The sequence below is a fragment of the Leptodactylus fuscus genome, chromosome 3, assembly GCF_031893055.1.
Source record: "Leptodactylus fuscus isolate aLepFus1 chromosome 3, aLepFus1.hap2, whole genome shotgun sequence".
Lineage (NCBI taxonomy): Eukaryota > Metazoa > Chordata > Amphibia > Anura > Leptodactylidae > Leptodactylus > Leptodactylus fuscus.
This window is the reverse complement of record NC_134267.1, coordinates 154,880,035-154,897,098: the sequence shown is the minus strand read 5'-3', so window position 1 is coordinate 154,897,098 and position 17,064 is coordinate 154,880,035. Positions and strand designations below refer to the sequence as shown.

The 17,064-nt window shown below is 39.7% G+C and overlaps 1 protein-coding gene across 24 annotated transcripts in view; it reads right to left on the bottom strand.

Moving 5' to 3' along the window:
- The window catches only part of DLG1 (discs large MAGUK scaffold protein 1), a 166,081-nt gene that overhangs the window by 57,854 nt on the left and 91,163 nt on the right, over positions 1-17,064 (bottom strand). For all 24 annotated transcript variants that reach the window (XM_075268605.1, XM_075268607.1, XM_075268611.1 and 21 more), the window contains 4 exons: positions 11,966-12,019; positions 4,369-4,419; positions 2,599-2,723; positions 1,139-1,308 (listed from right to left, as the gene is read on the bottom strand). In XM_075268605.1, coding sequence (XP_075124706.1) covers positions 1,139-1,308; positions 2,599-2,723; positions 4,369-4,419; positions 11,966-12,019 — 400 coding nt within the window. The remainder of the gene's footprint in view (positions 1-1,138; positions 1,309-2,598; positions 2,724-4,368; positions 4,420-11,965; positions 12,020-17,064) is intronic.

The following is a 17,064-nucleotide window of genomic DNA, read 5'->3' as shown; positions in this document are numbered from 1 at the left end:
CACTACAAGCACTGACTGAAAAGCTCCAGTAGCAGACAGAGCCCTGTGCTCTCTCCCCTAGGCATCCTCATCCGGAAGTGAGCAGCACTGTGGTGTTTCTATTGTAATCACTTCTTCGGTAATAGTCCATGAAGTGACTTCAGTCTGATAAGCTTGGAAAGCGCTGTACAAGCGGTTTCTTTACTGCCCCTATATTATGAACTGGTTATAGATGGATAAGCATTTGGCAACACTTAATTTACTTACTATTTTAATTTGCCAATTAATAAAACTGTTAAAGGCTAAATAAAAGACTTTTAGGACATTATACACAGCATTTCGGTTTTTACATGTTGAGCTTTCATATATGAGGAAAAAGTCCTTAGTCTTACTTTATGCACATTTTATTTCTGTGATTGTGCATGTAAAAACACAAGGAGTAGCCACAGACACTCAGGTAACTGCTGAGAGACTGACTGATGGATGATAAAGGCACAGGAGGCGTTCATGCTTCATGTCATTTTTTATTTTTTTTTATTTTTTTTTTCTCTGTGTTCTGTTTGGAGAGTTGTCTACATTGTTACACTATATGAAGACAAATGCTCAATGGTAATTAAAAAAAAATAAAAAAATCATACACTGAATATTACTGTTGACATTTTTAAAAGCAGACCATCATGCACGTTTAACCTGAATATAGGTTAGGATAGGATTCTTAACCCTAAAGGGTATGTGGATAGGCTGTGCCATAAGCTATTTAGATATCACCCACCTAAAACTGTCAATGACGAGCCCTTCCATCTCTTCAGAATTGTCATGTTCTGCAATGCGCTTTTCTCTGGTTGCTTGGCAACCTTATCAGGGAACTAAAGAGTATCTAGTGCCCACAGTCCAGATACAGAGGCTTGCTTAAGGTGCCAGACTACAGAGCACAGCATATTCACATCTACAGAGATGACACTGGAAACTTCAGTCATTTTTACTCAGTGGAAACAGGGATATGTCAGAGAACCTGGGTAAGCCAATGTAACAAACATTAGCATATCCAGAGACATTAACTCACCTGTTTTCTATAGTCTGGTGCAGGGTGATGTGTGATAACTGGATTCATGAAAGTATAGTACAGTGAATTAATGAATACTATGGATTCTCCACTCACCTTTGGGGCCTTTAACAAGCTTTATCTCCATTATTTTCTCTGTTATTGGCTTTCTTCTTCTAACATACAGGCGCACAATAGATCCTGCCTCCTTTAATGCCTCGACGGCTTTACTGTGTGTGACATCTTGTACATCCACATCGTTCACCCGTAATATACAGTCATTAACTCTAAGGAAAAAGGTGGAAAAACAGAGCAAGGATTAACAAAATGCAATAACTAAATATAGAAATGAGAACGAATAGACTTCTTATGCCAATTAAATAAAGTCAAATATAGTAACTAAACACATATGCAACAAAGGACAAACTATTTTTTATCTAAAAATATAAAACCTGCCTGCATACAGAATATCACTGCACCTTTCCATTGCCATTGTGAATTTAAGGTGGCAGAGCGCAGTTTTCTAGAGCAAACACTGAAAATGCTAGTAAAATATTTACCTGACACCAGTTTAGACTTTATATAAAATTATTGAACTATAGTAGAGGCTCTATGATAAGCAATATATTGTTTTCATATAAAAAGTGGTCTTTTATTGACCTCTGTGTAATTACACCTGTTTATGGTGCACATTAGACAATGTTTTAAAAAAAAATATATAAATGTAACCCCCCCCCCCCCCCCCCCCGAAAAAAACAAACAAAACAAAAACCACATCCCATTAATTTCTCCCCAATATCCTTATTTCCTTTGATGCTGATCGGTTGCATAATTCAATCAAATCTGTGAGTAAGAATTGTTCTGTGTGTGTCTCAGGAGATCACCCCCACCTCCCTCGCCCCCCACCCTTACATCAGACCTGTCTCTAACAGTAAGCTAGCCAGGAAAGTAAAGCCTTAAGCTGTCTTCCAGATTTCTTCAAGACTGTTAATTTCATAGAAAACCAGCAGACTGATCACTGTGGAAAGAATCTACTTGTCTCATAAATCTCTAGGATTTAATACAGGTTTTATAACAGAAATGAAAAATAAGAGGTGGAACTTGAATACTGTCGGTGGCAACTCCATTTTTATATTCAACAGAGGCCATACAAAATTGAAAGCAGCAACCCAGTTGGATTTATTGGGAAAGCACTCTTCTTTTCACCTATTTATTGGGCCACACGAGCATTCACAGGAAAGTCCATTCCCTATACGGCTCTCTGTAAACTGCTTATGCATAAAAATTCTCTTAGCTGCCCATCAACTTGTGTAAACAGGGAATATGCTGCTGACAAAATGCAAGGTTATTACATATTGTTAGTCACCATACATTACGATGATTGAAACAAGTTTAACAAGGGGTGATGGATTTGCTATAATGTCAATCACGGAAGGTCCCTTAGGAACAAGCTCCTCCAACTCTATGAAGCAAATGTAATTTCCCCCTTAAAAATGTATGGTCTACACCCAACATACTACACAAATGCCTGATTTGCAAGTTACAGTCTTGTCTTTTATCATCTAAATTTCACTTACCGTAACCTTCCATCTTGAGCTGCTGCACCTCCAGAAATAATTTTTGTAATAAAAATGCTAGTATCCTCTCCAATGTGTGGATTATCCGTACCTCCAGCAATGCTAAAACCAAGCCCTGATGTGCCCTGAAAACAGAGACCAACAAATATACTTAAATACAGGGAATAGATTATATTACAGTGCCAAAATCGCTTGCATTTACTTTATACAGTAGTGAGAACTCGTTAAGGGCTAGTTCACACGTTGTTAGGTGGTCGAGGAATTTGGTCAGGAAAAAAATCCACTTCAGGAACTAGGAAGCGTTTTTTTGGAGCTTTTTTCGTTTTTGTTTTTTTCCTCCAGCACAGTGAATGAATCTTGAAAATAAAAAACGCGTTGTGGTTTTTGCCAAAACTGCATCAAAAAACGAGACGCAGTTTTTCTGCCTCCAATTGAGTCCCATTGGTTTCTTCAGGCAGAACCCGCCTGAAGAAAGGTCATGTCGCTTCTTTTTTCCGCTACCAGAAAAAAAAAAAAAAAAAAAAAAAAAAAAAAAAAACACAATAGCGGTCTACCTAGAACTGCATTGTTTTGAGGCGGATTTTGATGCATCAAAATCTGTCACATTTCACCATGTGTGAACTAGCCCTAAACATTCTGAAATACAAAAATAAGTACCGTATATACTTGAGTATAAGCCAACTTTTTCAGCACATTTTTCATAAGCTCTCCTCAGCTTATACACGAGTCAGGGTCCACGGAGCACAGAAATCTGGAAGGGGGGAGGTCCTTTAGTGCTACTGCTCTGCGATTGGCTTGTCATAAGGTCACGTGACTGTGGTGTCATCAAAGGTCCTGTAACCACTGGTATGTAACATCTGCAGATAAGGTCAAGTCTAAATCCTAGTAGCTCTGCCCACACCAGAGTCCGATCACATGGTCATGATGTCTTCAGAGGTCTTTTAGCACACTAGGATTTAGCATCTACCCTGCAGATGAGTGGCCAGGATTCATTGTGTCTTATGGAAGATGTCTGTCTATGAAGGCGAGGAAGCTACAGTAAAGTTTAGTTTCAGTAACTCTATGTGCCTCACATTAATAACAGTTAACCCCATCATGTCCCTCATATTAACTCCTCCCCATATAAGGGTTACTAATATGTGAGACACATGTTGGAAGGACATATGAGACAGACACATAATGAAGGACCTTAATTATGAAGATACCTAATTATTACCTCCATATGTCCCACATATCAGTAACTCTTATGTGAGGCACACGGGGTTAATGTTATGGACATGATGGGGTTAACTGCTATTACTATGATCCCCATGGAGTTACTAAGCTGCAATGCACATGACCAGACTTTTTATCTGCAATGGTGGATTCCCCCCCCCCCCCAGGCTTATACTCGAGTCAATAAGTTTTCCCATTTTTTGTGGTAAAATTAGGGGTCTCTGCTTATATTCGGGTCAGCTTATACTCGAGTATATAAGGTAATATCCTTTTCCTTTATTTGCTCAGTAGCCAGGGCTTTCCAAATATGGAAATTGTAGGAATAATAAATACACACTACTGTGAACGTGGACTAAACAGAAAAAAACAAACCAAACAAACAAATGCTAAACAGAACATTTAGGCTTGATCCAATAGATATTCTTAGTGTTATCTGATATAGTTTTAGATATAGTGCAGTGAAAAACTACAATCAATCACAAAAGACCAGCAACTTCTAAAATTTTTCTTTCTAAAGAGTTTTTTTTTTTTTTTTTTTTTTTTTTTAGAATTTACCCTTTCAAGCGTAATTTCTTCATATTCATAATCTGTATCAGTTCCATTCACCTGTAAAATAAAAACATTTTAGCATGGTCATGAAAGTCGAAACACTGTTACAGATGTAAATTACAGTCAGATAAATTAACTTCAAATACGAGTCCTAAAGATCAAGTTACTAAATGGGTTGTGGGAATAAAAAAAAAAAAAAAAAAAAAAAAAAAAGTTGATTTGAAAAAGGAAACCAGATTTTAAACAAACAGAGCCCCCCCCCCCTATCTCTTCAACTTCAATTCCAAGATTATTCTCATCTTGGCAAATCACTGCAAAGATTGGAACAACAGTTCCAAAATCTCAGCCACCAGGATAAGACTTCCAGAAACAGCTGAGCAGCGTTGCTCTAAACTGTTTCTTTAAAGGGGTATTCCCATAACTCTTTTTCTGCAGCCGGAAGGCTCTGTACTTTCTTCACTTCCAGGATTTCTCGCACATTGGTGGGCGGGGTTTCACTTGTTCTGCTATCTGCTATGATCCACAGTATGACGCGGATGTGGAAACTGATGTAGCAGAGCTGGATTTGAGTCAGCTTGCATTACATACAGAGGTAACAGACTCCTTATCTCAGCCCTTATCAGCCAAATTTAATTAAACCGGCTGATAAGTGGAAAAACTGAAGATAGACAGTACAGTAATCCCGGAGCTCTCACCTTCCCCCTCCCCTACATGAAGAGCTCAGTTGCTTGTCAGCCCCTCCCTCCCCCCCTGAGAGCAGGCAGCTACATCGCTTGACAAATTAGCAGATAATCCCAAGGGCCAGTGTCAACAATGAAGTGAATAAATTAAGATAGCGGCTAAACAAAGCAGTTTTGATAAAGCAATGTATTTAGGAAACCCTTTTAACTCTCACAGAGGTGAGCATGGGCTACGGAAACCATATTGTACAGGTGTGCTCTCTCTATGGGAGTTTCAGAAACATCATAGAGCGACCTGGGAATAAGCCTTTAAAGGGCATCTCAGCAGAAACGTGTAAACAGCTAAACTCAGTATCTATTAGAGACGATTCTCCAGTTGTCAGGCCAGGCTTATCTAGCTAGGATTTTCTATTTTCATAAATATATGTGAGCAAAAAGTGCTTTGGAGGAAAGTTTTACTTTGCCCAGGCTTTGGCCTCTGCTCTACCTTCACTGTCCTATACCCTGGCCCAGCTTCTTCCACTAGTATTTATATTTCGCTAAAAATGACACATAATATCCTTGGTAAAAAATACAAACCTTTATTTAAGCTTTAATCATAAAATGTGTAGACAAAGAGAAGTAAAGTGATGAAAAGTTCCATCACCAGAAAGGTGCTGAAGTTGTAGTAGATATCTCTCCCCACTGTCAGAAAGGCGTTCCTCACAGCCCAGCAATGACACTGAGCTATAAGTAATGCCCCGACACTGTCGGCTTTCTAGAGGTGCATAAAACTGAAAGATGACATGAAAGGTCCTCTTTAACAGTTTCCCCCTTATAAATAGCAGCCAAGCCTTTTATAGAATAGGTCATCCCTTATAAACAAGAGCCCCCTTATATATAATAGCTCTAAAATATAATATATAGTTCCCCTTTATACAGCGTTGGACTGAAGGGTGTGAGGTTCTCCAGAGGAACTTGTTCTTGGGGCCTCAGCCAACAGCTTCTTGTTAGTAACCTACACCACGGCTCCTTCACTGAAATATTGCCAACGGGCTGACTACCTGGCTTACAGAGAATATTCACAGTATAGTCATACCCTATAACACTGTGCAAGCCCCAATAGCTCCATAGCCGGTTCATTCACAGTACTGTATGAGGAAAGACATGGCCATGTAGCACTACATGTATGTGCAATATTATAGTGAGAGCCGTGATACAGAAATAGCACACTGGACTGCTGCCAGCAGGAATTTTGAATATCAATAAAGAAAGCTCAGCTCACCCACATAAGTCTTGATTCCATAGGCTGTGTAATTTGTTGTCCGGGGTGCACGACACAGACACTCTATTCCGAAAGTGTCTAGTATTCCAATAAACATATAGAAAAAGATGTCCGGCAGCTCTCCGATAAAATATAACTTTTAATGAAAAATGTCATAAAATAACAAAAAATGACATTACACAGAAAAAAGAGAAATAATAAACCCCCTAAAAAAACGCAGACGCGTTTCGGAACAAGGTGTTCCTTCCTCAGAGCGCTCTGAGGAAGGAACACCTTGTTCCGAAACGCGTCTGCGTTTTTTTAGGGGGTTTATTATTTCTCTTTTTTCTGTGTAATGTCATTTTTTGTTATTTTATGACATTTTTCATTAAAAGTTATATTTTATCGGAGAGCTGCCGGACATCTTTTTCTATATGTTTATAGGAATTTTGAATGTCTCCTCCACCACAATATAATATCCTGAGCCCACAGATTCCACATATGGTATATAATGTTCCACACAGTACAATAAACTCTGCAGAGCTCCCACAATATAATGCTCCACCGTGACCCAACACGGTATAAAATGCTCCCCTGAGGCGCACCCCCCAATGGTGGACCCACATGGTATGTAACGCACCACACAGTATAATATGCTCCCCAAAACCCCAACACAGTATAATGTTCCACAGTGGTCCACACAGTATAATACCCCTTAGTGGCCCCAGACAGTATAATATGCTTTGCAAAAGCCCCACTCGATATAATATTCTCCACACAGTATAATATGCCCCCACAGTGTATAATATGCTCTCAAGAAGCCCCACACAATACAATATGCTCCACAGTGGCCCCGCAGAGTTTAATATGCTCCCCAGAGGGTCCCCATAGTATAATGCTACCAGAAAATTAAAAGTTGTCCAAAAGTTTAGTTCCATTTTAAATAAACATCTGCATTTTTAGCACAAATTTTGTGTGTTATTTTTGGTGCTATATTTGTATTTGGCACACAAAATAACTTTGATAGTTATGTTTTTTCATTGGTTCCATTTTCCTCCAGTACTTGGTTAAAGGGTTTTTCAGCTTCGCATGTTGTTTTCATACTGGTGGTCTATCCATAAGACTACTCACAATAGTCTTAAATCACAAGCAATAACACCACATTGGCAAGACAACTGAATCATGTGATCTCTTTCTGACTTGATGAGAAGTACATGCCGCCGTGTAAACTAAAAAGTTACAGCGGAACTTCCTGTATGATGGACTGTTACACATATTCTTCTCGGAAAAGGGGGACACAAACTCCTATCACAGTCTTCTGTCACATAGTTATAAGAAATAAGATAAGATTACAGAACAACCCCTGATGGTATATTTATGGTCTCAGTTTATTTAGGAGAATATAGAGAGAAAGAATATAAAGAAAGATAATTACAGTGGCCCTAGCAGGTACAGATGGTGTAGTCTCTAGCTGCTCTTGTGATACTCTGCTAAGGTATTATGGGATGAATGAGGCTCCGTTCTCACGGAGTAACACGCCGCTCATTTCGACACGTATACACGTGTCAGAGCGCGGCGCTTCAAAACAGATCCCATTCATTTCAATGGGTGCCGGCTTACGTGCGTAACACATTGAAATCAATGGGAGGCTTTGTAACTCATTGATTTCAATGTGTAGCGCGCGTAAGCTGGCACCCATTGAAATCAATGGGATCTGTTTTGAAGCACTGTGCTCTGAAACATGCATACGTGTCTAAATGAGCGGCGCGTTACTCCGTGAAAATGGAGCCTTAAAGCAGAGGAAAATGTAAAATCCTAGACTGTCTGAGAGGAACAGAAGGCAAGCTGTACTGAATAGATGTTTGTGTAATATACATAAAAGAAATAAAAAAAGTGTGAGAAACAGATGAAGGGTGGATTGATGGGGAAAAAAATGTCTATGCTAGAGAGTTGCTTTAAGGCTAGATATACATTGTAACATTAGGATTGCTAATATTGAGCAGCCAGTCAATTTAGGAGCGTTGCACATTGCAACACTCACACCCATTCACCATCATTAGGCACAATAAAATAGTCTCATGTCATACGACTACATGTGAGGGATGTACATTATAACTGCTTATTATGGAATTGTTATAGATATACTACAACACTGCATATAGCTGATGCATTATACTAGAAGTGTAAAAGGTTTACTTGTGACCCACAGCAACAACAAAAAAGCCAAGAGTGCCCATTACAAAATAATAATATATTATTATTATTAACCCTTAAACAACAACAACAACAACAGTACTAATTCAAGAAACCAAAAGGAGATAATTCACGATTTTACACGCTGCTTCAGATGCAACTAGAATCAAATAAGTAAATACACTGAACTATTTTCCATCTGCGTAAGCTAAGAAACAATACATAGGAAACTGTGTAAATAAGTGTTCAGTTCAATATCACTGCTGCTTTTTTTTTTTTTTTTTTTTTTTTTTTAAAGTCACCCCAAGTTCTGAGGTGAAAGCACCTTAAAATTCTACCTCCAAAACATACAAACTTCACTTTAAGAAGCAGAAGTCAACATGTAAAAGAAAATACAATCAGATTTTGATGCTGCTGCAATTTGGTCTAGCCAACCATTGTGAGGATGAGATGTGATACTACACAAATTTCTAATGAAACCACTGGGAAAACATCCAAACCATATTAAACTTCACAAATACTAAAAATTTAATGGACAGCTTTTGTTTATAAAGAAATAAACAGCGAGGAAGGGGCTGGGAGGCCAGAAGCCAAGCAATAGTCAGCTGCTCACTTTCTTTGTGTGTCATGCTACCTTTTGGTAGCTTACCTTATTTTATTTCTTTTGAACAGATGTACAGCACCTGATCTATTCACAAATTGTTTGAGAATGAAAGTATTCCAACTAGTTTCTCAGTTTTTGGTTTCTGCAGCAGGGGAAACCTCCCCCCATACATAACAGAAGTGGGGGTTAAACATTTCTAGCAGTAAAAGGGCTCACCCCCAGGGTTTCAATGACTACATGTGGTCATAACCATGCCCGGAGGACAGAGTTTTAAAACACCTTACTAACTGGCTAAATTCCAAGTTGGTAAAATCATGTGGTCTGTTAGCAACTTGAAAATGTGCCCACCGCATGCAACTATAGGCACATACCCTAAGGGCCCCTTCACACGGCGTATACGCTCACTGCTTTGGAGCGTGTAAACGTTCCGTAGCAGCGGCGTCTAAAGCAGTTCCCATTGTTTTCTATGGGAGCCGGCAGACGCGCGCTCCCCATAGAAATGAATGGAAAAAGCAGCCCATTCATTTCTATGGCGAGCGCGCGTCTGCCGGCTCCCATAGAAAACAATACGATCTGCTTTTAGACGCCGCTGCTACGGAACGTTTACACGCTCCAAAGCAGTGAGCGTATACGCCGTGTGAAGGGGCCCTTAAAGGTAAAATTATTTTTCCATTAGCATTAAAGGGATTGTCCAGGATATGGAGCAAACTATAAGGCAGTCAGGGTGGGTGTAAAGACTCTCATACTCTTCCAGCATTCCATTATTTAGCCCCAGGAACAGGAAACCGAGAAGCTCACACTATCTATATTTGGTATTTCTAGGATCATACTAACCCATGCACAGTATACCATTTTCTCTCTATATTCACATGACTGCAGAGACCAATTTAGTGGCCTCAATGGTTGGAATTGGTGACATACCGGTATGTGAGTGACAACACAGATCCCTCTCCAATGACCACTGAAGGCTTTGTTCTCAGCAGTCAGTGTACCTCTTTCCTTTCTGCGTGACAAGTCCCAACATTGTTTGCAACTTACCCTGGCCACATGCGAGTTTGCTCCAAATCCTGAACAACCCCCTTAATTTACAAACCATTACTCCTTCAAGACTGCCCTACATCGGGCTTAATAAGGTTGTCTGCAATAAATGGCCAAGGACAATACAAAATAGAAGACGTGATCCTCACCTACCCACAAGTCCTCTATTCATTTGGTTCTCTTTGGTAGCAACATTAGCATTATTATTAACATCAGCTCTACATGTACAGTGGATGTCAACACTTTATATATGGCACCTACTGAGGAGCTGGGTGCGCATCATAGCCACTGGGTCTCTGCTGTTTTACAACAGAGACACAGCAGAAGTCTTGGGGAGAATGGGCCTGGGAGTCTTCAAAAGGCTTTTGGCTGCAATGATATTTTAGTGATTTTTCCATGGACTGCAATACTCTAGTACTGCAGTGTATTGTTTAAGTAATCTAATGATTGCATGTTCAAATCACTGCAGGAAAATAAAGCAGAGGCCCAGGGGAAGTGAGGAGAAAAAGAGAAAAAGTTATAGATGTGGCAAGAAAATGAATAAAAAGGGTTTTTCCTGCCAATAATTATTCCCTAGCCATAGAATAGAGGATAAATGTCTGATTGCCGGTCATCTGACTGATCAGAAGAATGGCGATCCTCTAGTGCTCTACAAGGAGTGTGCATTCACCTCTGCATTCAAATGAAACACTCTGTTGTCATAGTCACACCAGCAACATTCAGATACTAAGGACAGGAGAAGAGTGTTCATGTAAAATCACTCACTAGTTTTTTCCTGAACTAGAAGAACTTTAAAAGGGAGTAAAGGGGTGTTCACACTTGTGCGGCTGTCTGCTCGCTGTGATTACACCTAAATCCCAGGAAAAACAGATTGGAGATGGCTTGCTGGCAGTCAGTTTAAAAACCCATTCATTTCAATGGATTTTTAAAGCAAACCGTTGATGTCCGTATGCCACCTCTCCGCTGTGAAACGTTTTTTCTTTAGCGTGTCCGACTTTGTGTCCGTGCAAGAAAAAAAAAAAAATGGTTTCACGGCGGAGAGGCTGCCTTAGAAGTAGAGAAGAAAACAAAAGATATATTGCAAAGTTTCATACCTTAGCCTATAGCGCTCATTTATGAAAAGTTGTTTAACTCGAGGTACATTTTAAATTGTCACAGTGGGTAGATGGTGGAGGCCGTCTTATGCCCAAGGGTACAATGCCAATGTTCCCTCCCTGCCAATTATGGCAACCATGGCAGCTACTAAAAAGATTCAGCTATCAGAGAAATCATAGTTAAAGACTATTTTAGCTAACTGCTTAGACATTTGTTACCAAGTCAGACAACCTAAGCAATGGTCCACTCACATCAATGGCTGGTTACATAATGCATGGTCAGAATTTTTTTTCTCCTCACAAATCTTTCCTTTGCTGATCATACTGTTGATTTGTTCAGAATTCAGGGAACACTTAACCAGCATGGCTACAGCACTATGCAGAGATATGCCATGCGGCCTGCAGTTGGTGAGATAATTTGGTTTTTAACGAAGGAGCTGTTTGACCAAGGAGAATGACAGCGTGCCATGTTAGAGGTCATTCCGCCACTATCACCTGGTTTAAGCCAAACTGAATTTGTTTGGGATGAGATGGCCCTCAGAGTGAAAAAGTCAGGCAAAAGGTTTTCAGATATAGCATCATTTTCAGAGTGAAAGTCAGCCTAGCATAGAGGATGAAGTAAACAGCCTGATAAGAGCAAAATAAGAAGCATTTTTCCCTAAGATAAGATCCATTACAATGTTTCCTACAATCACCTGTACTACTGTAAAGTTTGTTAAGGGATTGACTTAATTGTTCTTACAAGACTTACATAAGGTGGAGAGTCCAGACTATCTGTATTTACAATCACAGGTGGGGGATTTGCCTAGAAAGAAAGAGAAAAGAAAAATTATAAATGTTTATTCTTCAAATAATGTAAAATAATATAATATACCGTATTTCGGACTATAAGACGCACTTTTCCCCCCCAAATTTCGGAGGAAAATGAGGGTGCGTCTTATAGTCTGAATGTGGGTTTGCAGCATGGCCGCGCTACTGTCACCGCTGGTTTTCTTCAGCGGCAGTAGCGCGGCAATCTGCAGGCCCCGGCAGCTAAGACAGTCCCCGGCATCTGCTGTAATAGACCGGCGGATGCCGGGGAGTGTCTTAGCTGCCGGGGCCTGCAGATTGCCGCGCTACTGCCACCGCTGGTTTTCTTCAGCGGCAGAAGTGTGACTATACTGCAGGCCCCGTAAGCTAAGACACTCCCCGGCATCCGCCGGTCTATTACAGCAGATGCCGGGGACTGTCTTAGCTGCCGGGGCCTGCGGATTGCCGCGCTACTGCTGCTGAAGAAAACCAGCGGTGGCAGTAGCACGGCCATGCTGCAAACCCACTCCTCCACCGCAGGTCCCGACAGTTAGTTAGCAAATCCCCCCCCCCCCCCCCCCACAAAGGCCTCATACCTTTAGTGATGCAGGCCGGCTCCTGCACGGCGAGGCCGCAGGAGCCGGCCTGTTCCGATGACAGCCGGGAGCCTAATGAAGGCTCCCAGGCCTGTCATAGATATATATTACTATCGCGGCTGGTCTATGACCCTCCGCGATAGTAATGTATAGAATCTCCCATAGACGGCAATACACTTGTATTGCCGTCTATGGGACTTGCAATCAAATGATTGCAGGTTCAAGCCCCCTAGGCGGGGGATATTAAAATAGTAAAAAAAAAAAATAAAAAAAAAAATAAAAAACCCTTAAAAAATATATAATAAAAAATAAAATAAATAAAAGTTCACCTCCTTTCCCTAGAATACATATAAAAGTATAACATTACTGTGAAACATATACATTAGGTATCCCTGTGTCTGAAAATGCCCGGTCTACACCTGGCCCCACAAAAAAAACACCCTATACATCCCCGTACAGCTGCAGGGTCACCTGTCAATGTGGCCTTGCAGCTGTTCCAAAACTACAACTCCCATATATTAAATATTTTACCATTTTTTGCCTGAAAATTTTTTTTCCCTATTTTTCTCCTCTAAAACCTGGGTGCGTCTTATAGTCCGAAAAATACGGTAAAAGCTTGCAGCACAATATGACCAAATAGGTAATGATTAAAAGAAAAAAAAAAAAACAAAAAAAACCACTGTCTCCATAAGGCTGTGATCAGGTCAGGTTTATGCTCTCTTTTCCAAGTACGTTAGAAGGAGGGTTGTGATGGATGTCAAACAGTGGCATCAATCACCCAGAAGGTCCCATTGTTAAAAAAGAAGAAAAAAAAAAAAAAAAAAAACACGAAACAAAATCACACAATTATCACATACTTTTTTTTACTGCATATCATGAATCCAAAAGCATACAATAGCTTTTCTGAGTGATATAAGCTTTCAACCACCAAATGCCAAATGGCTTCTATTGGGCTAATGTAACCTTATGGAGAAGGTAACATACTAGGTTGCAGGCTTTGTGTATTGCAGGACTTATATACAGGACTTTTTATGGGGTTTTAAATCCCATGTAGAAAATAGTTTGTGTGTTTAAAAAGATTTTTAAATTGTCTTTTTTGCACAATTTTTTTTTTCTTTTAATTTTTTTAGGCATTTAAAAAGTCTACTAAAAAGGCATACCTTTGGCATGCAGCATTTTGATCAAAGAAAAAAAAGAAAATTGTCAAAAAGCACACTAGCAAACATACTGTGTATGTAGTCATTTTGATGTATCCAAAGCACAGTAACAGGCCAACACTCACTTGTAAATGCTATTAATTCAGAGATACAAGTGAGTGATGGTCTGTGGCTACTTTTTAGATATACATTAGGCTGCTACCCATAGACATGTGCACCACAATATCTGTCCTCATGCCAACCTTTTATGATATATTTTGGATCCCCACAAATATCTTTCTGTAGTGCTTAATTCCACACATTTTTTTTTAATTAAAAGTAGAACAGCATCCTTTAGTGCAGTGCAATGCTGTGTTATTTATCTATCTTCAAATGATCAAAGACTCAATGTGGTGAGCAGATCCTGATTGAAGAATGGAGAGGTGGTCAAGTATATGTCCTGCTTAAAACAAAAAAATCTAAGTATTGACAAAAATAACTGAGTGCTTGGTCTTGGCAATTTCCTTCAGTCCCATATAGACTGAATGACCCTGCAGCGCACATGCCCAGTTGTCTCTCTATTCAACTCCTCCTGGCTGCTGTCTTGTGGCTGGAGGGGTGAACAGATGATAAATGGAGTGACCCTTTAAGAACTATACCAATCTAAACACTAGATTCACATCACGTTTCCACAGTGACCTTTCACTAACATCCATTTCAGTTCATCTAAGATTTGCTAAGTGGATCATAAAAACTTAACATTAACTTAACAAGTGAACTTAACATTTTTTTATTATTTTATTTCATAGGCACAAAAGTGTAGAGTCTGCTATTGTGTCTGGTTAAAAAAAAATATTGTATAAATAAATATGTATGCATATCTATCTATCTATCTATCTATCTATCTATCTATCTATCTATCTATCTATCTATCTATCTATCTATCGGCCAGAGCTTAAAATTAACTTGCCATAGAAATTTAGATTTAAAAATAAAGATTATAAAGGAGATTCACAGTCATTGCTTATTCAACAGATCTCAACAGATGTTGCAATTATACAGTACCATGCAAAAGTTTTAGGCAGATGTTAGAAAAAATGCTGCATAGTAAGAATGCTTTCAGAAATAGAAGTGTTGATGTTTATGTTTGTGAATGAACAAAAGATATCTAAAGCCACATCAATATTTGGTGTGACAACACTTCAGAGGGGAAGTCTTGGAAGTGAAGATATGGCCCCCACAGAGCACTGATTCGCACATCATGAAGCCAGCCTGGGATTGCATGAAGAGAGAGAAGGATTGGGAATGATCTACGGATAGACTTTCTAGAATAATTAATGCTGTATTGAAGGGACAAGGGCTGTCTCACTAAATATGGATTTAATTTAGAGTTCCCTTTTGTTCATTCACTTAATTTTACTAATTGTCCAAAAAAACCTTAAAAGAGGACCTTTCAAGTCTTCTGACATCAGTTTTATTATATACCGCTAAATAGTTAACAGTGTGTAGATTTCAACGCAATGTCTGTATTGATGGTATGCACCACTGTAAGCTATAAGGGCCACCCTTCTAACAGGGAAGGTAGATCGGTGCTGAAATTAATGGCACTGAAATCTCTGGCATCGGGGTGCAAACCAGCTAATCTGACAATGAGCTGAATTCGCCAATATTAGAGGACATGAAAGGTCTTCTAAAAGTAGTGACACAGGTCGCACATAAAGCACCAGCGGTTTGGTATGATGTAGCTGTAGCTATCTCTCCTGTGTAAGCCTAGGGAATACTGCACAGGCTGAAATTAACTAGTGTTAGGGCCCGTGCATACGGAGTAAACGCGCACTCATTTTTACATAATACACGTGTAAAAATCAGACTCCCATTGACTTCAATGACATTTTTTTACACGTGTAAAAAACGTGCAAAAAAACGTGCGTTGTTTGACACGTTTTTTATACGTGTAAAAAATGTCATTGAAGTCAATGGGAGTCTGATTTTTACACGTGTATTCTTTACACGTGTGTTATGCAAAAATGAGCGTGTGTTTACTCCATGAGCACGGGCCCAGAAACTGTCTGGCCTGTAATTCTATCCAGCTGACATTAAACAGTGTTACACTTACACAGAAGTGAATGCCACATCCAGGTAACCCGTGTGTCACCACTTTTTTTTTTTTTTAAATTCACACAAATAAATCTTTAAGTGAATGAACAAAAAGAGAAATCCAGGTAAACTGTAATTTACCAACCAACACTTTCTGAAAGTAAAATTTTTGCAGAGTACTGTATGAATATCAAACTTATTTTCTTGGATATTCTATACAGGATATGCATAGAAGACAGCCTGGACAAGCTCTCACATCGCAACTGTAGCCTACAGCTCGCCGCTAGGTTCATACCTGCATTCGGGTTTCTATTTGGGAAGTCCCCAAGTGGAAACCTAATCCACTTAAAGCGGTTATCCGCGGACACCATAGACTATAATGAGGTCTGCCAGGTTTCCGCTCGGTATCTGCCCAAAAAAGAGCAAACAATACGGAGAGAAGAGCGCTGCTTGCAGCACTTTTCTCTCTGCATTTTTCAAGCAGAGTGGGGAACAGAATCCCCAGGTGGACAGCAAGCGCAGGTGTGAACCCTGCCTTAGCCAAACATGCAAGTTGTTTTCTTTTTTTTTTTTCTTTTCTAAGAAGGGAGGTAATAAAAACTGTGTGTCAGAAATTAAAACATGCCCAAGTCCTAATCTATGCAACATATTCAGTAACTCACAGATTGGAAACTGTCTGGAGATCTGGTATAACAGCATCACATTATACAATTACAGAACAGGACAGTAGTCCTTAGGTGAGAATGTTATGCAGGCAGCCCGGGCCCCCAGGCATGTTCATGTGATGCAGGCCTAGGGCTGGGGCCACACATGTATCAGCCACAGTTACCAATCCAAACACTGATCAGCTGAACTGAATTGACATGCTGAGATCAGTTCAGTCGAGCCATGCTTGACCAGGAACTCTTGGCTTGAACACAAACATATGAACACAGACTTTGATGCTCAAAATCTGACATCAATTTTGATATTGATGAAGATTTATAAAAGTAAAACTTATTTTTCCCTTTGTAATGAGCATAAAGTATTAAATGCCTTCTCACATGTATTAACCCTTTCGCTGCCAGGCACGTACACTGTACGTGCTCCCAAGGTGGCACTTCAGTAGCGGAGGACGTACTTAGTACGTCCTCCCTACTAATGCAGATATCTCTGGACTGCATCAACATATCTTGATGCTTTAAAATGCATTTTAAAGAAGAGACTTTCATCTTTAAAATGATACCAGGGAC